This window comes from Sorex fumeus, unplaced genomic scaffold (assembly GCF_029834395.1).
Source record: "Sorex fumeus unplaced genomic scaffold, SorFum_2.1 ptg000008l, whole genome shotgun sequence".
In the NCBI taxonomy this organism is placed as follows: Eukaryota; Metazoa; Chordata; class Mammalia; order Eulipotyphla; family Soricidae; genus Sorex; species Sorex fumeus.
In genome coordinates, this window is record NW_026606065.1 from 11,294,195 (window position 1) to 11,318,724 (window position 24,530).

The window sequence follows — 24,530 nt, forward strand, 5'->3', positions numbered from 1 at the left end:
TTTTGGTTTGGGGGCCATACGTAGAAGTGCTCAAGAGATCATTTCTGGTGGGGCTCAGGGAACCTTATGGGGTGTCAGGAATTGAACCCAGGTCAGGCACATGCAAAGCAAGTGCCCTTCCCACTGTACAATCATTCCAGCCCCAGATTTCTATAATTTTTTTTTTGTTTGCTTTTTGGGTCACACCTGGCGATGCACAGGGGTTACTCCTGGCTCTGCACTCAGGAGTTACTTCTGGCGGTGCTCAGGGGACCATATGGGATGCTGGGAATCGAACCTGGGTCGTCCGCATGCAAGGCAAACGCCCTACCCGCTGTACTGTCTCTCCAGCCCCTGGTCACGGTCCTCCTGTTGTTCATCGATTTGCTCGAGCGGGCCCAGTAACGTCTCCATTGGAGACTTTGTTGTTACTGTGTTTGGCATATCGAATACATCACGGGTAGCTTGCCAGGCTCTGCCGTGTGGGCAAGATACTCTCAGTAGCTTGCCGGGCTCTCTGAGAGGGGCGGAGGTATCGAACTCAGGTTGGCCACATTGGCTGCGTGCAAAGCAAACACCCTACCGCTGTGCTATCACTCCAGCCCCTATAATTTAATTTTTTAGCTATATTTTTCTATCATATAAAAGCATGCATCTAATGAGATCTGAGCACAGAAAAATCTTAAAAAAATTTTTTTTTTATGTAGGAGTACTGCTATTTATTCAGCCACTGATTAGGCTCATTGAATTGTGCATGAACTCCAACTTACTTTTTTCCCCCCATTTTTTATAATTTTATTTATTGAATCACCATGAGAGGAGTTACAAAACTTTTGGGTCTAAGTCTCGGTCATACAATGAAACATCCGTACCTTCACCAATGCCCATTCTCCACCACCAAAAACCCCAGTATAACCCCATCCCACACCCTCCCCCTACCTGTGGGGCAGGTGATTTCCACATTACTTACTCTCTACTTTGATCACATTCAATATTTCGACACCAGACCCACCATTATTATTTGAGATTTTACCCCAACACTCAGATCTGCTGAAAAGGCAACAATAGACAATTTGTGTTCTATTGCTGGTTATGAATAACATATGATGTTGCGTGGCTACAGTAGTGGCCGCGGGATTTTGAAACTCCGAAATTTTAACACTTAAATCTGGAGGGATTTCTGCCAAAAGCCACTGGGTTTCAAGATCTGCTCCTGAAAAGTATCATGCTAAGGGAAATGAGTCAGAAAGAGAGGGATAGACATAGAAAGATTGCATTCATCTGGGGGATATAAAGTAACAAAATATGAGATTAATACCCAAGAAGAGCTGAGATCAGCACCAGGAGGATTACTCCATAGCTTAGTGGCCAGCCGAGCATTCAAGGAGAAAGGGCAGCTCAGATAGAGAAGGGAGCACCAAATAAAGGGTGTTTGGAGGATCCTCCCAGGAGGGGAGATGCATGTCGAAAGTAGACTATGGACTGAACATGTTTGCCACTCAATGCCTCTTTTGCAGACCACAACACCCAAAAGGAGAGAGAGAACACAGGGGATTGCCCTGCCACAGAGACGGGGGGATGGGGGGATGGGGGTGGGAGGGATATTATCCATGGTGGTGGAAAATGGGCACTGGTGGAGGGATGGGTATCTGATCATTGTATAATTGAAACCCAAGCACAAAAATTGTAAATCTACAACTGTACCTCATGGTGTTTCACTAATAAAAAAAAAAAAGAAGTCAAAAAAAAAAAAGATCTGCTCCTGAGTCTCTGGGATCATGACCATTAAGCAACTTGATCAGGAGTCATAGAGGCTACTCGTGGGTGGCCACTTGGTGTCTCATTGGGACAGGGAGGAAAGGGCCGGCTCCACCCCCATCCCTTGAGGCCCCGCGTGTCTCATCACTGCGGGCCCAAACCTGATTGTCCAATGGCTGCTGGCGGACAGCGGCCACCGAGCCACCAAGGGGGAGCAGGTGGAGGGACAGCACCTTTTCTCCCCTGGGGTGGCCCGGCAACAGTAATCTACTGCATAGTCTGGACATATTTCTACCAAAAGATGCTGGGTTTCGAAATTTGTTTCTAAGTTTTTGGGATCATGGCCATTAAGCAGTTCAATCAGGAACCAGAGAGGCCATGCCTCCAATTATATAGCTGAGACGGAGGTGGTTTGTGGCTGTGTCTCCCACATACCTAACTTTTGGCCGTTTACTTTCTTGGTAAACTTTGCCCTAAGTTTTTGGAATTTGGCCAAAGGCACAGCAGCAATTTTGGGGTATCTGGAAGTCTGAAGGCGCCATGAGGCTGCTGATGCACTTGCCTCACAGGTACAGATTGACCTGCTGGTGGCACCATACCCCCAGAGCACAGAAAAATCTTACTGTTTTATTATTATTTATTTGGCTTTTTGGGTCACACCCGGCAATGCACAGGGGTTACTCCTGGCTTTGTACTCAGGAATCACTCCTAGCGGTTCTCAGGGGACCATATGGGATGCTGGGAATCGAACCCGGGTGGGCCGCGTTCAAGGTAAACGCCCTACCCGCTGTGCTATCACTCCAGTCCCTTACTGTTTTATTTTAAACGTTTACTTATTGTAGTTTAGGTAACATAATTATAACATTGACTCTCATGGTTTTGATGAATAAAGTTACTGTACCTTCACCACCAACAAAGTACCTGAGACCCTCCACCATTTTCCTCTGTCTCCTCTAGTACACTTCATTCTTCCTCTCCTCTCTACTTTCCCAATTTAATTTTTTTGAACATTTAAAATAAACTTAACTGATCTGGAAAACCCCACACTAATATTTCTGGATGGCATCAGCACAAGTAACTCCATACTGTCTCCATTCTAGCCCAAAATCTTGTAAGACCAAGTCAAATTTTCCACTAATTAACATAGGATAACTCTGATTAATAAACACCAATAGGGGGGAAAGTATTACACTCAATGTTATAAGTATAGATACACATTTTTGAGACATTAAATTTTAAATGTTTCCATTTATCAAAACTCTAAATTACATTTAAAATATACTTAGGTGTTTAAGGCACCCTGAATTATATTAATTTTACTCTACCATTCAGATGCCAAGTAAGATAAAACATAAAGGGGATGACCCAAATGCAGTTCATAAAAAAAGATCTCTTCAATTTTATTAAAATTTCAGACATGCATACTGACTTTCCTTTTCTCTGTTTACAGTTCAGGGACGAAACCAGTCATACAAAGTGTGTTGCTTCTATGTCGTCACTCACCGGTTTTCCAGTGATGGCAGCTGGTTCTAGGAAGAGCTGTCCAGTCCCATGCTCTTTGATACCCTGAATACAGAGCCAGGAATAAGCCCTGAGTACCACTATTTGTGGCCCCCAATCTACAAAACAACAAAACCTAAAACTTAATTATAATTCAATACACATTCTTCTGCAATTTGCTTACTTTTTATGTCTTGTTTTTGTTTTGGGCCTACACCTGGGAACACTCAGGGCTTACTCCTGGCTCTGTGATCAGATTCTCTCCTGGCAGGACTCAGGGAACCATGTAGTCTGCTGGGGAACAAACCCAGGTGAGCCATGTGCAAGGCAAGTACCCTATTCACCGTACTATCACTCCTGCCAATTGTTTTCCTATTATGCAAAGTTACTGTTCATTTTAAAAAATTATCAGCTGAATTTTTCTAAATTACATGGCCTGTCTCTCCTTGTATAAACATTTGGGTTGACACAACTGGAGAAGCTGCTAGTGTTTGTAAGGCTGTTCTTTCTGCAGCTGGTGCTGAAACTCGAAGACATCAGGGAACATAGAACTGGAGGAGGACAGATCAAGCAGGAGGTAGAACTGACGAGCAAGAGCCGGGTTATGTGAAGCTGGACTAGCCCTCATGTCAGTCTCTGAGCTTCTGCCATATAGGTGTCTTGCAGTAGAAATTGGTGCCCTTCTTCACAGGGTAAAACATTTACATTGTTCGGAGGTCAGAGAAACTGAAGTCGGATCAGAAAGAAAGCAGAGATTCTGTAGATACAGCTACTGACCACTGACAACAAAGCGAGCCAGTGAAAAAGCAATAATGTGCATAACCCACAACAGAACCTGCTGCCGCTAAACAAACCTTATTTTCATTTTATTCACAATGTGTCAATATTGTTCACCCTTTCTCCCCTTCAGTTCCTGTTTAACCCCTGCTTTGTAACCTTAGTTCTCTTGTACCCAACTGCAAAGACTTTTCTCTTCTGTCCTAAGGCTGCCAATGCAAAAGTGATGTTTCTGCTAAACCTGTCTCCCTTGGCTTAACCGTTCCATGTACAGTACAGATATCCTAAACGACAAAGCTTATTTAATACTTTTTTTTTTTTGCTTTTTTGGGTCACACCTGGCGATGCACAGGGGTTACTCCTGGCTCTGCACTCAGGAGTTACTCCTGGCGGTGCTCAGGGGACCATATGGGATACTGGGAATTGAACCTGGGTTGGCTGCATGCAAGGCAAATGCCCTACCCGCTGTGCTATCTCTCCAGTTCCCTTATTTAATACTTTTAATGAGCTTAGTCATTATAAGTTCATAGTACTTTTCAAAGTATTATAATACTTTATGTAATACTTTTCTTTTTCTTTTAGATTTTTATTAGTGAAACACCATGAGGTACAGTTGTAGATTTACACATTTTTGTGCTTGGGTTTCAATTGTACAATGATCGAATACTCATCCCTTTTATGTAATACTTTTCAAAGTCTATTAATCTCATAGAAAATTCTGTTATTACCTCTCTCACATTATTATTCACTACTGCAATCCTGGACTTCTGTCACTACATGCCCCTAGAAGAAGGGAACCTCATGATTGTCTTATCTTAGAGAACTTTCTGATTCTTGGTCATATTTATTAAAGGCTCCCATTGGAAACTCTAACCTGACATCATTTGTTAATGTATTTATCATACCTCATTGAAATGAAGGTTATTATTTTGCTTGTTAACTAGCAAACGTCCAGAGAAGAAACATACATATTGGTATTAGGAATACTTCTGGAGTTGTATATGGCTTTAGGATGCTTTGGAAACAAAGAGTTTTCATCTCTACTAAAAGCATGGGGGCTGTAGAGAGAGCACAGTGGGTAGGGCCCTTGCATGCATGCAGCTGACCCAGGTTCAATCTTTGGCATCCCAGAGGGTTCCCAGAGCCTGAGAAAAGTGATTCCTGAATGCAGATTCAGGAGCAATCCCTTAGCATGACCACTCCAGATAAAATAAATAAAAGCCCCATGGACAAGTGGGCTAGGTTTATGCTTTTCATGAAGGAGGCCTAGTTTTCCAGCACTGCAAGGTATCCTGGGCACTACCAGGAGCATCCCTGCACATGAACAGAGGTGGTGGAAAAATAAGAACGAGGAATTCTTTTATACTACCTTAATTCCTAGAGATGGGGTATTTATTATAAATAATTCATATAAAAAAAACCCCATGGGAACCAGAGACATAGTCTAAGGATTAAGGTGTTTGCACTACATGAAGTAAGCATGGTGGGGTAAGATACTACTAGCACACGGTCTACAGAGCACTGATCCTGAGCATTGCTACTATGGGCCAAAAAAAAAAATTAGGTGAAGATTACAGTGGGGAGAGCGGTGGGGGAGAATGAAGTCATGCACTAGAAGTAACAAAAGAGCAGTGGTAGAAGGTCATGGGTACCTCAGTGGTGAACACAACTGTGTACAGGAAAACTATAAACACTGGGAGAGAAAGTGCAGGAGTTAAAGGTAAAACCCTTACCTTGCATGAGGATGCAGTGACTGTGACTCTGGGCATTTGAAATAGAATCGCAGCACTACATCGGCATGTGGTTGAATAACTTCCACTGGGTGTGGCCCAACCTCACCAAAACAAATAAACCTATAAACATTACCAAGTGCTGTAACCATGCTATCTAAATTATACTAAAAATAATTTTTTAAAAGTGTTGGAAAATTGGGCCGGAGTGATAGCACAGCGGGTAGGGCATTTGCCTTGCACGCGGCCGACCTGGGTTTGATCCCCGGCATCCCATATGGTCCCCTGAGCACTGTCAGGAGTAATTCCTGAGTGCAGAGCCAGGAATAACCCCTGAGCATCGCTGGGTGTGACCCAAAAAGCAAAAAAAAAAAAAAAGTGTTGGAAAATTTCAGGATCCAGGATGTAGCTCAGAGCAATGCATGTACTTTACATGTGAGACTCTGGGTTTATTCTCATACACTCAAATAAGGTGGCAGCATGGTGGGGAAACTGTGAAGGCAGCCTGAGAAGTAGAGGCATATGTATGAGGAGAATGTTTTACAAGAGGCTCTTAATTCTAGCCACAACAGCACCAGGTGTGGACTCTGTATTCATACACATATACATGTATACATATATATACTTTGTTTAAAAACTCAATATGCCTAAAAACCCAACACAAATGACTTTGTAAATCATAGTGCTTTAATAAAATAGGGATGTTTACTCCTTCCCCTTACCCCACCATCAGGTGATCCTAGTGATTCAGTTCTCCTGGGAGTGACTCCTATTAAAAAACAAAGAGTTGAAGCTGGACCGACAGTACAAGGGTTAGGGTAATTGCCCTGCAACGTGCCAATCTCTGTTCAATCACCTGGCACCATGTGGTTCCCTAAGCACCCCAGGATCAATTTCTGAGCATAGAGCCAGGAGTAGGCCCTGGGTACTGCTGAGAGACTGCTGAGGGCTACAGAGATAGTACAGCGAGTAGGGTGCTTTCCTTGCAACCTTCAAAGACCTTGGGTTCGATCCCGGGTACCCACTATGACTCCCCTGCGCCCTTCCAGTGATTACCCTAAGTACAGGCGGGTGTGTCCCGCAACCAACCATTAAAAAGCTGACACCTGGGCTGCAGTGGCAGCCCAAGAGCGGGGCGCCATCCGGGGGTGCATCCCGGGCACTGCCACCTCGCCCCACGGTCGCCCAACCCCGGCACAGAAAAGCCAGGCCCACAATGCTGCGCCCACTGCAACACAGAGTGGCTCCGGGGCCCCCTACCCTGATGTTTCAGCATCCTGGCCTCCCTAAAAGGATGAGCGGGACTAGAAGGTTAAAAATGATTTTAAAAAATAGAGGCCCGGCTGGCCTGCTCTCGGCCTCGGGATGCAGTAGAGACTTCACCCCCTGCGTCACCCTGGCATTTCATTCAGCCCCGCTCTGGGGTACCTTACTGGGCAGAGATGCCCACGGAGAGTCTTGGATCCTTGGGCAGCTGCTCAGTAAGGGCCTAGAGGAAGTTGCATTTCTTGACAAAGCACCAATGTCCCGCGGCCCCGCCAAGCTCCAGGGTGCGCTCAGTTGCGAGGGCACAAGGGTGCACGAGAGGGCACGCGAGGGCACGGGAGGGTAATTGGCGTCGGAAGGGGCGGAGCGGTGGTGCTAGAAACCGTATAAGGGGGCCCAGAAATCCCGCCCCGCGGAAGTCGCTGGGATCTGGCTCTTGGGCTGCGAGGGTCTTTAGCATGTGCGACCAGACAGCTGCCTTGGGGTCCACGGGGAACACCAGGATGCCTGCCCCGACCTTGGACCGGCTGCAGGAAAAATCACTTCCACCACCACCCATCCACGTTCGGCCGTGGTGGTTTCCGGTGGAGGAGCTGAGAAACCCCTTGGTGTTTTATCTGGAGTCCTGGTTGGCTGATATTCTCTTTGGTGAGCCTCCTGACCACTCCGTCTGGGTGGTCTTGCCTCCACCCGGCCACTCCCGCCTCGCGACTGACCATCTAGTCTCTCTCCCTGCTCTGTACCACGTTTAATGCCAGGATGCCCGGCGTAGCTGCCAGCTCTGCCCCTTCTTCACAAGCCAGCGTTTCTTTCTTTTCTTTCTGTTTCTTTTTTCTTTTTTTTGGCTTTTTGGGTCACACCCAGCGATGCACAGGGGTTCCTCCTGGCTCTGCACTCAGGAATTACTCCTGGCGGTGCTTGGGGTCCCTATGGGAATGCTGGGAATCGAACCCGGGGTAGCCTCATGCAAGGCAAACGCCCTAGGCGCTGTGCTATAGCCCCAGCCCCCAGCCTTCCTTTTTATTTTTTTTTAAACTTTTTGGGTCACACCCAGCGATGCACAGGGGTTACTCTTGACGGTGCTTGGGGGACCATATGGGATGCTGGGAATCGAACCCGGGTCAGCCTCATGCAAGGCAAACGCCCTACTCCCTGTGCTATTGCTCCAGGCCCCCCTCCTCCCCCGCAGTTCTTTCTTTTCTTTTCTTTTCTTTCCCCCTGGTTCCTTTCTAATCTATCCCCACCTGACCTCTCTGTCCACGCCCTCCGAGCCTCTTTTTTACTCTTTTTTTTTTCTTTTTGGGTTACATCTGGCGATGCGCAGGGGTTACTCCTGGCTCTGCACTCAGGAATTACTCCTGGCGGTGCTCAGGGGACCATATGGGATGCTGGGAATCGAACCCGGGTCAGCCTCGTGCAAGGCAAACGCCCTACCCGCTGTGCTATCTCTCCAGCCCTCTTTTTTACTCCTTAGGCGCTGACCGAAATTCCATACCGCAAATGGAGTGGCTCAGCCAGGTGCTCCTGACCGTGAACGCCTTGAAACAGAGAAATTTAGTGGAAATCGCCATCTTCGGACGCCCATGCCAACAAAACCGGACAAAGAAAGTGCTCCTGAACCTGGCACTGCGGCACAGGCAACAGCGTAACCGAGGTGAAGGTCTTTGAAAACTTGGCAGGTGGACAGAGTCAGGGCTAGACCTGGCCTAGCTTTGTTTATAGGAGGGTGGTGGGGGGCGGGCCACACCCAGAGGTGTTCGAGGTGGTGGGGGAGCTAGAACTGAGGTCCACAGTCTTCACCCCTGTACTTTCTCCAACCCCTGATTCTTTTGGGTTTTGCACTTGCACAAATCCCAGGATGCAGCCCCAGCACATCTCTCTGGGAGAATCTTTGCCCAAACCTGGTCTTGGAAAAGTTATCAGAGATCTGATACATTTGGGGCCATGGCTACCAGTAACTGCATCCCCTTGATTGTGCTGTTTTCAGGCTTCCAAGTCCCCACGCTGAGAAAAGTTGTTAGTCCTTGCTAACAACTCCAGTTCTGGAGTAGCTTGAATCTGAGCTTTTCCTTATTTGTGTTATCGATTGCTTTTCCTACAGCTGAGAAGATGCAACGACTTGAGGATTCCTTGAAGGGACCTTTATTAGATCCTGATTTTGCATAAGTTTTGTTAGCATTGTGGTCACTCTGGATTATGCACCTAGAGTTTGAGAAGCAAGAATCTTTTATTTACTTATTTTTTTTCTGTATCTTGATTGGCTCTATTGTTTTGAGGCAAGCGAATTTGCGCTGTTCTAATAAAGATGATTTCTTCATGTCATTCCATAAAGACAACTTGTTCACTTACAATAAAGCAGATTGATAAAAGACTGACTTTTTGAATTCCTGTCTTGATCAGATGATCAGAGGGATGGGTAGAAGACTCACAGTGGTTTTTTTTTTGTTTTGTTTTGTTTTTGGTTTTGCTTTTTTCTTAGTTTGAAACTGCAATCCAGGTTATGATTTTCAGGTCAGTGTCAGATTCTCAAGTATGGGACAGATTCCTTGTCAGTCTGCTTCGGTTAAGGTTTTTAACTCACTCAATGACACATTAAGGTTTTTAACTCAATGACACAAAGAAATTTGTGTCATTGAGTGAGTTAAAAGCCTTAATAGCTACTAAGGCCCCCTCTCCAGTGTTTTGATTTAGTGCGTTATGGCCATAATTGGCTTGTAAGGTTAATTTAAGGCCCATGCATTAAACTAATGACTTTGTCCACCTGCCAAGTTTTCAATTAAACTCTGAGGCTCTCACTTTGAAGCTAGAGCTTTCTTCAGGCAGTGGAGTACTGTTCCTGCACTCGGGTTGAATTTCTATAGCGAGTCGAGTCAGTTGACATTTGTTCTGGTCCTGCAACTTACTAGGGAAGAATGGGGCCTTTGGATGGATACCTGGGGGGTTGGAGGCAGCCTGCTCCAACTCTTTTTCCTGCTCCTGCTCTTTTTTCCCCTGACACCAACACAGCTGTCCTGCATGAGCTGTTTTTCTACCATACACCCATGCCCAATTCCTGCAAAACTGCTTCTATCCTTGCCTTCACTTTCAGGAAGTAGGATTCTTTGGGGGAGTGGAAACTAACCTGCCAAGAGTCCTGTGCCCCCAGATAAAGTTGGGTGTGATGTGACTCAGGCAGTCTCTTGGCCACTGAGATGAAATAGATCTAGCCTTCTTCAAGGACTTTAGTTTTTTTTTGCTGTGAGAGGGATAGAACCTTCTAGCCTTACATATGCAAGACAAATTCTCCACTGCTGAGCTATAGACCCTGCCTGGAAGGGTTTTATTTTTATACCTTATTGGTTGATACCTGATAGTGCTCAGGGTTTACTCTTGGATCCTTTACTCAAGGATCACCTTTGGCAGTGATCAAAGACCATATGTGGTGTCAGGGATCAAACCCGATCAACCACCTCTAAGGCATGCAACTTACGTGCTATACTATCTCTCCTGGGCTGGAGCGATAGCACAGCGGTAGGGCGTTTGCCTGACAAGCGGCCAACATGGCCGACCCGAGTTCGATTCCTCCACCCCTCTCGGAGAGCCCGGCAAGCTATCGAGAGTATCTCGCCTGCATGGCAGAGCCTGGCAAGCTACCGGTGACGTACTCTATATGCCAAACACAGTAACAACAAGTATCATGATGGAGACGTTACTGGGCCCGCTCGAGCAAATCGACGAACAACGGGAGGACCGTGACCGTGACCGTGACCGTGACCAATCTTAGCAACCTAGAGGGGTTTCCTCTGTACTCCTGTTCATTACATATGCCAATATAGCATTTTTACTGCCTTCATAATCTTTTAATATCTACTAAGAGGAAAGTTGCTATATATATATATATTTTACAGAATTTCGTGGTAATTTTAGATGTATATTTATCAGAGCTGATGTCACATACCAGGCCCTGTGCCAAACATAGGAGGCCTGGAGAGTTAGTTACATGCCAAGATCACCGAGTTAGGTTGTAGGGGTCCTCAACTCTAAGCCATGCTTTTTCATTTGCTTTTATTTTTCCCCACAGCTGAACGTAGACTCACTTTTTCATCATTTTTTAAAGAGGAATTCAAATAAAACTCTTGATTTGTAAAAAATCAACTGTATTCAGTCTACTGAGACACAGCAATTGAAAAAACTACTGAAGTAAAGGAACTAAAACCAAATCCAAAATAAAAGCACTATTTGATATATTTTTAAATCATTTTTTCGGGGGCCACATCTGTAGGGGCTCAGGGTTTACTTCTGGCTCTGGATTCAGGGATCACTCCTGGCAGTTCATGGGCTATATAGGTTGCCGGGGCTTGAAATCAGATTGGCCAAATGCAAGCAAGTGTCTACTGACTGTAGGACCCTTAAAATTAAACTATATAAGAACAAAGAGATGACTCAAAAGATTGGAGTTCATGCTTTGCATGATACAGTCATGGATTTGATCCCTGGGATTACATGGTCTCCCAAGCACTGAAGGGAGTGACCCCCAAGCACCACCAACTGTGACTCAAAGTCCCCTCACCCCACAAACCAAAAAGCTACATACTCGGCTGGAGAGATAGTACAGCAGGTAGGGCATTTTCCTCGAATGCAGCCTACCAGATTTAATCTCTGACACCACATATGAGTGATCCTTGAGCTCAGAGCCCAGAGCATCACTGGTTGTGACCCCAAAACAAGACAAGTCATATAGTAAGTATTCAGATAACTTAAAAGTTTTACTAGGGCTGGAGCGACAGCACAGTGGGTAGGGCATTTGCCTTGCCTATGGCTGACCCACATTTGATTCGCAGCATCCCATATGGTCTCCCGAGCACCGCCAGGAGTAATTCCCTAGTGCATGAGCCAGGAGTAACCCCTGTGTGTCACCGGGTGTGATCCAAAAAGAAAAAATTTTTACTAAACAAGGCCAGAAAGACAGTACAGTGGGTAGGGTGCATACCTTGCACTATTACAGTCCCAATACAAAATAACCAAAATGTACAAAACAAAAAACAATGCAAGACTAAATTATGGTACACTCAACACCACAGCAACTTACAACATAGGTAAATCTAACAATTCCATTTATATTTCAGTTGGAGTATATCAACCTCTGAGGCGAATATAGCCAGGGCTTCTGTAATATTGTCATTGTTCCTTTTCGTCTCTGCATATTGGCTAAATGGATGGATTCTTTTGTTCAATCTTTCTCACATTTTTGGATTTGCATGTTTTTGGATGAATAATCTGCACCAACAAAATATTTACTAAAACAAAGTGAGTGATGGAAAGCTATTTGAAGGCAATAAACTTTTATAATATCTCCTATTTTTGGTTTGGGGGACACACCCAACAATGCATAGGTGCTACTCCTGGCTTGGTGCTCAGGGAACCATGTGGTGGTGGGGAGCAGACCCAGCTCTTTTTTAGGTACAAGGCAGTCTGTCACTTGCCCCTTCTCTTTATAGGTAAGGAAAAATAATGTACAATGAACTTAAATATGTTTTCTATCATACAAGTAAACGGCAGAATCAAAATCTGTACCCAAGTAGCTTATGTTCTGAGTTTATATTGCCAACTACTAATATAAACGTAGCTTATATTGAGTTTAAGTTGTCCCTAGTGTCAAAGGCAAGACAGGGGACAGTCTGGATAGCCTAGAGGGTTTCTTCCAATCCACCCTCCTTGCCAGTTCTTGCACCACCAGACACCCAAAGGCTCTTGGGAGCAGATTGGAACCAGTTCACTTAAAAGTAAGAACTGCAGGGCTGGAATGACAGCACAGCGGGTAGGGCGTTTGCCTTGCACGCGGCCGACCCGAGTTCGATTCCCAGCATCCCATATGATCCCCCCAAGCACAGGCAGGAGTAATTCCTGAGTGCATGAACCAGGACTAACCCCTGTGCATCGCTGGGTGTGACCCAAAAAGCAAACAAATAAAATATTAAAAAAAAAAAGTAGAAACTGCTTGGGCTTGGAGAGGTTTTCCAGTGAGAGCTCACTGAAAGACCTTTCACCTGGAAGAGGCAGATGCTCACGGTGAAGGAGAATAGTAGGATAGTAGGAGCACCTGCAGCTAGCAGAAAGCCTGCTGCCTTCAGGCTGGAAATAATGTTTTCCCCAGCTTCTGGGTAGAGAGCAGCCCAGAGAAACTTTCCTCAAGAGAAAGGTGCCTTTTCCTCGCCGGCACCACCTTCCACTAGCCAATTAACAGACAGTTCATGTAAATTAACAGGGGGGGAATTCCATTCTTTATTAGGATTTCAGATTTTTCTTTGCAAAGGTAGAAGGGAACACCTAACAACCCACACCATTTTTTTTTTTTCCCCTGGAAGCTTCCAGGGTAGCAGCGGGACCTAGAAAAACCAGAGAAGCGTTTATTTCCACTTGCTTTCTCTTCCCGACTTGAAATGCCTTTAGAATCTGATAACCCGATTCAGGGAGGAGGCGTCGGGGGAGCGAGGGATCCCGGCCTCTCGGTGCGCGCGGGGCGAGCGCGGGTTCCCGGCCTCCCGGTGCGCGCCGGGGGAGCGCGGGGTCGCCGCCTCCCGGAGCACGTCGGGGGAGCTCTGAGTCGCCGCCTCCAGGAGCCGGTCGGGGGAGCACTGGGTCCCGGCTTCCCGGAGCGCGTCGGGGGAGCACTGGGTCGCCGCTTCGCGGAGCGCATCCGGGGAGCGCCGGGTCCCAGCCTCCCGGAGCGCGTCGGGGGACCACTGGGTCGCCGCTTCGCGGAGCCCGTCGGGGGAGCGCTGGGTCCCGGCCTTCGGGTCCGGGAGTGCGTCGCGGGGACGCTGGGTCCGGGTCTCTTGGGCAGGCGTCTTGTGGGACCCTGGAAGAATAGTGGATACTCCGTAAAGGGTGTCGCCCGTCGCAGTCGAGCCGTGGGGACCGGAATCTTGAGCACCTGGAAGTGCGTGTCGATCCATTGAGAAGCAAAAAATCCCACCCCCAAAGAAGTGAAAGATTCTGCAGACCTAGAAGCCGAGGCGCGTCTAAGCCCCTCCCTCCCCCAGAAGCCAGGGGGCTGGTCCCCGCCACCCCTTCCCCACTCCCTGCAGCTTACTCTGAGTCCGGAGTTGGCGGTGATAGTCAGCCAAGTTCCCGATCATCTTGGACACGTCCAGCTGGTAGTAAGGACGGCCGAATATCAGGATTTCGGCCTCGCCCGCGGGATCCCACCGGCTCACGTGCAAGAGGGTCTGGGACGTACACTCGACGTGAGGGATGTGCTTTCCACCCCGGCCTGCATAGGAAGCAAAGAGAGGCGGTGAGTGGCCGGGGACGGAAAGGAGGCAGGGGGTGGGGTGCATTGGGGCAGCGCCCCTGGAACCTGCTGTGCTGGGAAGCTTCTATGCAGGGGAGAAGGCGGGAAACATCGGGACTGAGGCTGCATTTTCCACCCACCGAAGATCGCCTCCACCAGCCACCCCTCCAGGTGAACTGTCTTGGGATTCTTCAAGTAGTCCAGGAGAAACCAGTAGGGCTTCTCGGAGAGGTTGCCGTGCACTTTGAAGAGAGCCCCCTCGCGCTGCTCCAGCTGCAAGAGCGTGGGAAAGCGCTGCGAAGGAGCCATGCCGCCACAACTGCGAACCAGCTAGCTGGGAGCCGAGTTAGTTAGCAAGGTGGCTGGGCCTGGGCCTGCGCCGTATTTCAAGGGCTTTTTGGCAAAGCCCCTCCCCGCTCGCGTGTTTCTTATTGGGTACCAGTCGTTCCCTCCACCCCTCTGCTTCCCCACCTCGCCAGCGGGCAGAGCTGATTCCTGGGCAACCCTCAGGTCTTGCCCTTTTGCAGCAGTGCGGTAGGTAGAGGGGAAGTCGAGGGGAGAGGCGGAGCCCTTTGTTAGAAGCTCCAGCTTGGAGGGATAGAGAACCCCTATCAAGGACATCGGGAGAGCAAGAGCTCCAAAAATTAAGGTGGAAACTGCCATGCAAGCCAGATCTACTCCTTGGAATCTACCGCGTCAACACAACACGAATTCAAAAAAGATACACTCACGCCTATGTTCCCGACAGTGCTATTTATAGGAGCTCAAATCTGGAACCAAGCCGAGTGTCCAACATCAGGTAGTGGGTGAAGAAGCACACAAACACACACACACACACACACACACGGGCCGGAGTGATATAGTACAGCAGATAGGGAGTTTGCCTTGAATGTGGCGGACCCGGGTTCGATTCCCGGCATCTCAAATGGTCTCCTGAGCACCGCCAGGAGTAACCCCTGTGCAGCACCAGGTGTGACTCAAGAAAGAAAAAGAAAACAGATCTCTTCCACTCTCTGAGAATAAGACTTAAGAAGCACACACGATGAGCTATTAGTGCTTAGCTCTAAGATGAATCCTTGTGGTTTGCTACAACTTTGATGGAGCTCAATCAAGGGTGTTGTATTAAATGAAACAAATCAGGAGAAAGACAAATACCGGTGATCTTACTCAAATGCGGTATATTAAAAAAAAAGCAAGAGAATGGACAAAGGGGATGTGTTAGCTGAAGAAAGGGGCTAGAGAGAGATAGTATTTGTTGCTTGCACACCAACAACCTGGGTTTGAGTCCCAGCATACCGTATGGTCCCCTGAGTACCGCCAGAAATAATTCCTGAATATAGAGCCAGGAGTAACCTCCCTAGCATTGCTGGATATGACCCCAAAACAAGCCCTCCCCCAAAGTGGAGAAGCGGGAGTTATAGTATAGCAGGTAGAATGTTTGCCTGGCATGCAGCTGACCTGAGTTTGATCACCGGCATCCCCTATGGTCCTCTGAGCACCACCAGGAGTAATCCCTGAGCATAGAGCCAGGAGTGACCCCTGAGAATCACAAGTGTGGCCCCCAAGCAAACAAAAACAAAATAGAGAATTAAAAGCAGAGCTGGAGACAGTTCAGACTGAACAAAGACACAAATTCGCAAACCGATAACCAAGGTGTGAATGAAGACTCATTTAAGGTAATTTTGACAGTTGAAGTTGGTGTCTAAAGTGCTGACTTTATTGGAGGATTGGTGGGTTGTGGATGGGGGGAAGGGTGGGCCCAAATCATCAATGCTCAGTTATTTTTGGCTCTGGTCTGTGCTCAGGAGTGATTCCCGAGGGTGCAAAGTGGCCATATGTGCTACCAGAATTCAGACCAGCTGGATGCAAGGCAGGAATCTTAGCTCCCTATCTCTCTTGTCTCTAAAGATTTCTTCTTGGGGCTGGAGTGATAGCACAGCGGGTAGGGCGTTTGCCTTGCACACGGCCAACCCGGGTTCGATTCCCAGCATCCCATATGGTCACCCGAGCACCGCCAGGAGTAATTCCTAAGTGCGTGAACCAGGAGTAACCCTTGTGCATCGCTGGGTGTGACCCAAAAAAGCAAAAAAAAAAAAAAAAAAAGATTTCTTCTTTAATTCTAATTCATAATTTCCATCTTTTTAACTCTTTTTTATTTTTTGGGTTTTGATGCCACACTCTTGCAGTGTTCGGGGCTTACTCCCTGCCTAGTGCTTGAGGGTTGCTCCCCGTGGAGTCAAGGATCAAAGTTAGTTAGGGCTTCCACATGCCTACTAGCCAGGTAGGGTGTCTCCTAATAATTCAAATTATTTTAAATTAAATTATTATAAATTAAATTATTTTCATTTAAATTATTTTAAATTATTATAAATTAAATTATTTTAAATTAAATTATTTTAAAAAATCATTCCCCTGTATTGTTGGACTTGAGGTTGAACATTTGGTCATGGTGTTCACACATATTTTGTTGAATTAACTCGAGACTTCAGTGTTTTAACTTCCAACTGTTCACTCAAACCAAGACTGAAATTCTGTACTTCTGTAGCCTCACAACAGCAACAGTAAACGTGCCCCCTCCGCCCCCCCCCCCCCCCACTTGCAGGTGCATAAGGAGTATATTGGGAAAGTGGCCGTTTTCAGAAACAGAAACCAAGTTTCCGCGACAGTAGAAATGGGAATGTGGATGGTCAAGCAGCTCCACTGGACTCAGCCTCCAGCCTCTGGCAGAAAGAGTGAGTTTCACCCACCAGCACCTAGGTCTGATGGAAGGCTCTGGAAAGGCTCAGGCTCTCTTATGTCCAGTGTTTATCATTCTCAAGTTTTCCTTTTCTTGGCAAACGTTCCACCAATGGCTTAGAAGTGTTCCTACATAGAAGGACCTATTCTCCTGTAATTTGCGCTCTAAACTTCCACAGGAAAAATAACTGTGTGTGTGTGTGTGTGTGTGTGTGTGTGTGTGTTTGGGACACACTTTGGGATGCTGGTGGGACTTTGTGGGGCTGTGACTTCCTCAGACCCTCGGGTCCTTGGAACCATTTCTGCAGCCCCACTCTTTTGGATGAAGCTGGATTTTAGAAAAAAACCTACAGCCTGAGAGAGAGAGAGAGAGAGAGAGAGAGAGAGAGAGAGAGAGAGAGAGAGAGAGAGAGAGAGAGAGAGAGAGAATGAAAGGGTTGCAGCAGCGTGGAGTGGGATTAGGCATTTGTTGTTCTAGGAATTGCCCAGTTGAAATGAACAGCTTCCTCTTCATGAGAGTCAGAGAGGCTAGGCTTCATTGCCTTGGCACTGCCCAGGAGACCCCAGGTCACTGTCACTGTCACTGTCCTCCCGTTGTTCATCGATTTGCTCGAGCAGGCCCAGTAACCTTGTGAGACTTGTTGTTACTGTGTTTGGCATATCGAATATGTCATGGGGAGCTTGCCAGGCTTTGATGGCCATACCACCCTGAACATGCCCGATCTCATCTGATCTTGGAAGCTAAGCAGGGTCGAGCCTGGTTAGTACTTGGATGGAAGACCCCAGGTATTACTAAGAAATGCCGGGTAAAATCACAAGATGACTCAAGCTGCCCAGGCCACAGCCACTGTTTGGGCAGGACCCAAGTGCACAGAAGCAGCCCTGGAGTGTGTGTGAGGGCTCGAGGTTGCCACTTCCCCATCACTGGGACTTGAGCTGGCTCACTTGTGCTTTGTAAGGAAAATCTAAGAGAACTTTTGGAAGGGATTTTAGTCCTGAGTCTCTCCTAGAGTCAGCTTCAAGAGTGCACACAGCAGTCACCCTCTGTGGAAGATATAATGTTTTTTCTTACCTAGTCGCTGATTGAAAATGTGATTTGGGGTTCAGTTCATACACAGACTCAAACTCACACAAAGAATGGAAAGCAAAGGCGTTGGAAAACCCTCTTCACTGGCTCCCAGATCTTTTCTCTCAGTCTCTACTTCTCTCTCTATGCCATCTCCTCAGTCTACTAGCCTTAAAAGCTCAGAAGATTTAGGGTTCATGTTCCTGATCCAATCTACTCATGTTTCTCTCCACTAATTCATTAAGATGTCCCCATCTCCTAAGGCCAGAGAGATCACTCAATGGGCTGAGTGCATCAGGAGGTCTAGGTTCAATCACTGCACCAAATGGCCCCCAGATGTAGAATCAAGAGTAACACTTGTGGGGCTGGAACTATAGTACAACTGGTATGCTATTTGCCTTGCATACAGCCCACCTGAGTTCGATTCCTGGCATTCCATATGGAACCCTGATCACCACCAGGAGTAATTCCTGAGTGCAGAGCCAGGAGTAACACCTGAGCATCACCAGGTGTGAACCTCTCACTGAAAAAGAATAATCCTTGAGCATCGCCAGGTGGAGCTCCCCCAAAAATAAAATAATAAAATCATAACTTCATTCTCCTTTCTCACTTTAATTTCTCCATATGACACCCTACCTTACCAGCAGGGTATTTTATTGGTTAATCTTATACTGCACCTGGAACCATGTTTGACTCAAAGAATATCCTCTATAAATAATTTGTTTGTTTTGGGGCCACACCCAGTGATGTTCAGGGATTACTCCTGGCTTTGCACTTAGGAATTACTTCTGGTGGTGCTCAAGAGATCACCTTAATCACTTAATCACTTAACTTCCCGTTAGTAGTCGATTTGCTCGAGCGGTCGCCAGTAACGTCTCCATTTGTCCCTGTGAATTTGTCCCTACGCAAACAAGGGATCACCAGGGGTGTGTAATACCAGGGATCCAACCTGGGTTGGCTGCATGCAAGGCAAATGCCCTTCCCACTGTACTGTGCTCCAGTCCCTGTTTTTTTTTTTTCTTTTTGAGTCACATCCGGCAATGCACAGGAGCTACTCCTGGCTCTGCGCTCAGGAATTACCCCTGGCGGTGCTCAGGGACCATATGGGATGCTGGGAATTGAACCCAGGTTGGCCGCATGCAAGGCAAACACCCTACCCACTGTGCTATTGCTCCAGCCCCTCCAGTCCCTGTTTTTGAAGCACAGGTATATCCAGTGGGGCATCCATGATATTTAATACCTCAGAACAAAAAAGTTCTCTTCAGAATAAAATCTGTTCTCCCTAATTCCAGACTCCTCAGTGTCCTGAGCATGGATCATTCATGTCCAATGAAATCAAACAAAATTATGAGAAAACAGTCTTTTCCCTTTAGTAACACCACATGGGAAGGCTTTCACCCCACTCCACCCTAACGCCAGCAAAGTCCACAGGAATGCAGAGCAAAAAGTCAAGTTCCTGTGTTGCCACTTAGGGCTGGATATGTGGCCTAGCGTAGAGCATTGGCCTTACATGTCCATGATCCTGGATCCGAGACCCACCTTACCAAAAATAAAAATAAAATTGTCTTGCCACATTCTTTTTTTTTCCTGTATTTTTAAAAAAATTTTATTAGTGAGACATCATGAGGTACAGTTGTAGACTTACAAATTTTTGTGCTTGGGTTTCCATTATACAATGATCAAATACCCATCCCTCCACCAGTGCCCATTTCCCACCACCAAGGATCCCAGTATCCTTCCCACCCCCCATCCCCTCCCATCCCACCCTGCCTCTGTGGCAGGGCATTCCCTTTTGTTCTCTCTCTCCTTTTGGGTGTTGTGGTTTGCAAGAGAGGCATTGAGTGGCAATCATGTTTGGTCTATAGTCTACTTTCAGCATGCTTCTCCCATCCTGGGAGGATCCTCCCAACACCCTTTATTTGGTGCTCCCTTCTCTATCTGAGCTCTCTTTTCCCCTAGCAAGTGTGTCTGACCTCCAAGCCATGGAGCAAAATTCCTGGTACTAAACTCGGCCATTCTGGGGTGTTAGTCTCCTATTTTGTTTACTTTATGTTCCCCAGATGAATGTCTTGCCACATTCTTAAGGTGTCCATGGATGAAAATTTTATTTGATATTGCTTACACAAAATCTTATTTGCATTTATATAAGCTTACAGCTATATATACCTGGACACACAGAAATAGCATCTGAACCTAGACCAAGGAATTATATCTGGAAGGAAAACAATTTTAGTTCATCTTGAAACTGATCTGATTTGGGGCTGAGGCGTTGAATAAATAAGTTTCAACTATTGTAAAAGTTTAGTTTTTCTTTTGGGGCCACATCCAGCAGTGCACAGGGGTTACTCCTGGCTCTGCACTCAGGAATTACTCCTGGCGGTGCTCAGGGGACCATATGGGATGCTGGGAATCAAACTCAGGTCGGCCGCGTGTGAGGCAAACGCCCTCCCCGCTGTACTATCACTCCTGCCCTTTGTAAAAGTTCTGAACAAGTGTGGCATATTTTAGATGCCAAATGTGGAGGAGTGATAGAGGCAAAAAAAAAAAAAAGAGCTAATTAGTTTCCTCCCCCAACAAGTACAGCTTCCAGAGACTTAAGGATATGAAAAAGGAAAAGTGTAATGGTCTCTTGAATAATCACAGTGATTTTCGAAAACCTAAGCTTGGAAATTACAATGTAAACAAAAAAATGAGCTTGCGAGAATAGCAGGGTAATAAAGGAAAGGGTGAAGAAGGGTGAACTCAGGAGTACCAATATTTAAGTTATAGGCAGAGAAGGGAAGAAATACAGAGGATGGGAATATGAAACCAAGGAAAAATAAAGTCAGGGCAGTGGACAAGGAGAAGATTCTATTTGGTCCAAACATACAAACAGGATAAGAAATGTCAAGATGGTGGGTGTGGGGGATCGTGGGGTGGGGGCAGAGAGACAGTATAGGAGGTAAGACATTTACCTTGAACGTGAGACAAAGTTTGACCTGGCACCTGGCACCGTGAGGGGTCACACCTGAGCTGAGCCAGAACTAGCCTTTGAGAACTGCCAGGTGTGGCCCAAACCAATCCCCACTCCCAAGCCCCACACAAAAGCAGTGACACAAGGGACAAAGGGTTGTACATGCCTGGCTTTTGATTCTTTCCTCTGCAAGCACTGCTGGACTTGGAGTATGACTTGGAGTATGACTTGTATGACTTGGAATGGCCCTGGGGGCCCTGAGCACTGCCTGGGACACTTCCTCCAAATGACAAAAGAATGTTGAATTAGATGTGCAGGAGGTTGTTTGAAACGATCTAAAGCAAGACTATTTAAGGGACCAGAGTGATAATATTGCAGGAAGAGTGCTTATCTTGCATGCGGGGAACCCAGTTTTGATCTCCTGTACCCCATACTGGGCCCTGCCAGCATAATCCCTGAATATTGCCATGTGTAGCCGCAAAATGAAACAAATAATCAAAAAGCAACACTGTTAAAATAAACAACCAAATAAAAATCAAACTAAGATAATGAAAATTTTTTTAAACACACAATTTAAATATGAGACATGTAATTTCAAATTTTCTCATAGCATAGAGAAACATAAGTGAATTTTAATGATTTTTTCCTTAAGATTAATAAATGCAAGTTATTACCTATTAAGGAGGCAATCTCCATACATCAGTAAGATATTTTACTCTTGTTATATTGAGTCATCAGAATCTGGTTCTATATACAGCGTGTGTCGATTCAGGACAGACACAGTGAAAACCTTAACACTTGCAAGGAATTAGTGGCTCATCTATGGTACCGTGCAGGCTGAAGGTGTGGATTCTGCAGAGATACAGAGGCAGGTGCCACAGAGTAACAGGTGCACTGAACTAGGGTTTGGAGTTGCTTTTTTTTTTTTATTTACAAGATTTCTTTTTAATTGAATCACCGTGAGAAAGTTACAAGATTTTCGCATGGAGCAAATGTATCTCTCTCTCTCTCTCTCTCTCTCTCTCTCTCTCTATATATATATATATATATATATATATATGGTTTGGAGTTGCTTTGACACAGAGTTTGGGTGACAGAAAGCATGGAGACTGGCCTACAGCTAGAATGGGAGATGAAAGGAAAGATAAGATGCCTATCTTAGAACAAAGCATGTTCCCAGGTTAAAGTAAAGCAGTCAAGAGAGATGGAAGGATTGTTGCAGCGTGTTTCAGAAGAAAGAGCTGCAGGTGACCACATCCACTGTGGTAAGGGATTTGGCTCTAGGTGTGAATAGGGAGATTGTTCTTTGTGGGAGGAAGAAAGTTGAGGAAATCCTTATGCATCTTTAAAGCCTTAGAGCTTAGATGTCACCTTCTACACAAGTCTCTCCAATTTACCCTGGCAAAGTAAGTCTGGCTCTGGGTCCCCAAAGAACCCTGATTGATACACCTCTTGCTTAGATGGTTATCTTTCTTTATATCTAATTTTTTTTTAAACACCATATCACAAGTGTGTACTTTGTTTTCCCTCTTGGGAGGAAAAAACGTGTATCAGGAGCGGGCCTAGCAGCTAACAAAATGCCTTCATAAAAAAGAAAATTACTGACTTTTCTGTTTGTTTTTGGGCAATCCAGCTGTGCCCAGGGTTTACTTCTGCTATGCTCAGGGATCACTCCTGGCAGGGTTCTGGGGAGCATATGCAGTGCTAGAGATCAAATTCAGATAGGCTGCATGCCTAGTAAGTGCCATGCCTGCTATACTATCTCTCTAACCCAGTACTGACTATTTTTTTTTTTTTTTTTGCTTTTTGGGTCACACCTGGCGATGCACAGGGGTTACTCCTGGCTCTGCACTCAGGAATTACCCCTGGCGTTGCTCAGGGGACCACATGGGATGCTGGGAATCGAGCATCGAGAATCGAGCTTGGGTTGGCCGCGTGCAAGGAAAATGCCCTACCCGCTGTGCTATCTCTCCAGCCCCCAAGTACTGACTTTTAGATGCAAAAGTAAATCTATCAACTTTTTCTATAAAGGAGGTTGAAGTTTGGGAGTGGGACCATGAGATGAGGGAACTTAAGGAAAACTAAGCCTTTTGTCCTTATTATGTCCTGCCAGAGGGTTGACTTCTGAGGCTTTTTAAAATTCTTTTGAATTTTTGTGCTAATCCAGGTATTTAATATTTATTATTAACCTGGTTCCTAGCTCCACAATTATTATTATCACTTTTTACTCTTACAGTGAATACTTTTCTACTACTCTAATTGTTTATTTAAGGTATATAAGAATTACGGATTTTGGGGCTGGAGCGATAGCACAGCGGGTAGGGCGTTTGCCTTGCACATGGCCGACCTGGATTTGATTCCCCAGCACCCCACATGGTCTCCCAAGCCTGCCAGAATGATCCCTGAGTGCAGAGCCAGGTGCAAGCTCTGAGCATCTCCGGGTGTGACCCCAAAACAGAAAACAAAACAAGACAAAATTTGTTTCAGTGCCCAAGAGCAACAAAAACTGAGAACTGGTTTTTAGCAGGAACTTATCTCAAGGAAAGAGTAGGGAGGATAAAGTGGTGGTGGGGGGGTGGCGGGGAGGGGGGAAGGACTAGGACAGCTGTATAGAGAAGTGAGTGGCCACTCTGGTGGAGGATGTGATGCTGGAATTTTTTTTTTTTTATCATGAAATCCTACCATTGATTGTTTCGTAAAGGGGCTGGAGCAATAGCACAGCAGATAGGGCGTTGTGTGTTTGCCTTGCACGCGGTCGACCCAGGTTCGATTCCCAGCATCTCATATGGTCCCCCGAGCACTGCCAGGAATAATTCCTGAGTGCATGAACCAGGAGTAACTCCTGTGCATCGCTGGATGTAATCCAAACAGCAATAAATAAATAAATAAATAAATAAATAAAAAGTTTCATAAACCCCATGGTGTCTAAAAATTTTTAAAAATTTTTAAATTTATGAAAGATGTTTAAAGTAGATACCCAGTCATGGCAACAACATCAACAGAGGGGAGGGAAGGGGCAGTGCCCTAAACAAATAACATTAGAAAATAAATTACTTGATAAAAAATGTTTAAAGTAGCTTGTTCAGGTGCTGAAATTTTGTTTTATTTGGGGGCCACATCTGGCTGTACTCAGGGGCCATTCCTGGTTTTGTACCCAGCAGTGATCCCTGGGATGCTTGGGGAACCATATGTGATGTCAGAGATTCAAACTGAGATCCAATGCATGCAAGGCAAACACCATTTCTCCTACAGCACCAAGTACTTCTTATTTTTTAATTAAAAAATTTTTTTTATTAGTGAGACACCACGAGGTACAGTTGTAGACTTACAAATTTTGTGCTTGGGTTTCAATTATACAATGATCAAATACCCATCCCTCCACCAGTGCCCATTTCCCACCACCACGGATCCCAGTATCCCTCCCACCCTCCATCCCCCCATTCCACCCTGCCTCTGTGGCAGGGCATTCCCCTCTGTTCTCTCTCTCCTTTT

The 24,530-nt window shown here is 46.1% G+C and overlaps 2 protein-coding genes across 2 annotated transcripts; one reads left to right on the forward strand and one right to left on the reverse strand.

Moving 5' to 3' along the window:
- Positions 1 to 7,468: 7,468 nt before the first annotated feature.
- OOEP (oocyte expressed protein) lies at positions 7,469 to 9,176 on the forward strand. Its single transcript, XM_056109955.1, has 3 exons — positions 7,469 to 7,658; positions 8,485 to 8,664; positions 9,112 to 9,176. The coding sequence occupies exons 1-3, from the start codon at positions 7,469 to 7,471 to the stop codon at positions 9,174 to 9,176; spliced, it is 435 nt and encodes a 144-aa protein (XP_055965930.1).
- A 4,259-nt stretch (positions 9,177 to 13,435) lies between these two features.
- On the reverse strand, positions 13,436 to 14,592 carry KHDC3L (KH domain containing 3 like, subcortical maternal complex member). The gene is made up of 3 exons (XM_056109956.1): positions 14,424 to 14,592; positions 14,083 to 14,262; positions 13,436 to 13,848 (listed from the first exon to the last, which is right to left on the reverse strand). Exons 1-3 carry the CDS (start codon positions 14,590 to 14,592, stop codon positions 13,436 to 13,438), a joined length of 762 nt encoding a protein of 253 aa, XP_055965931.1.
- Between the last annotated feature and the right edge of the window lie 9,938 nt (positions 14,593 to 24,530).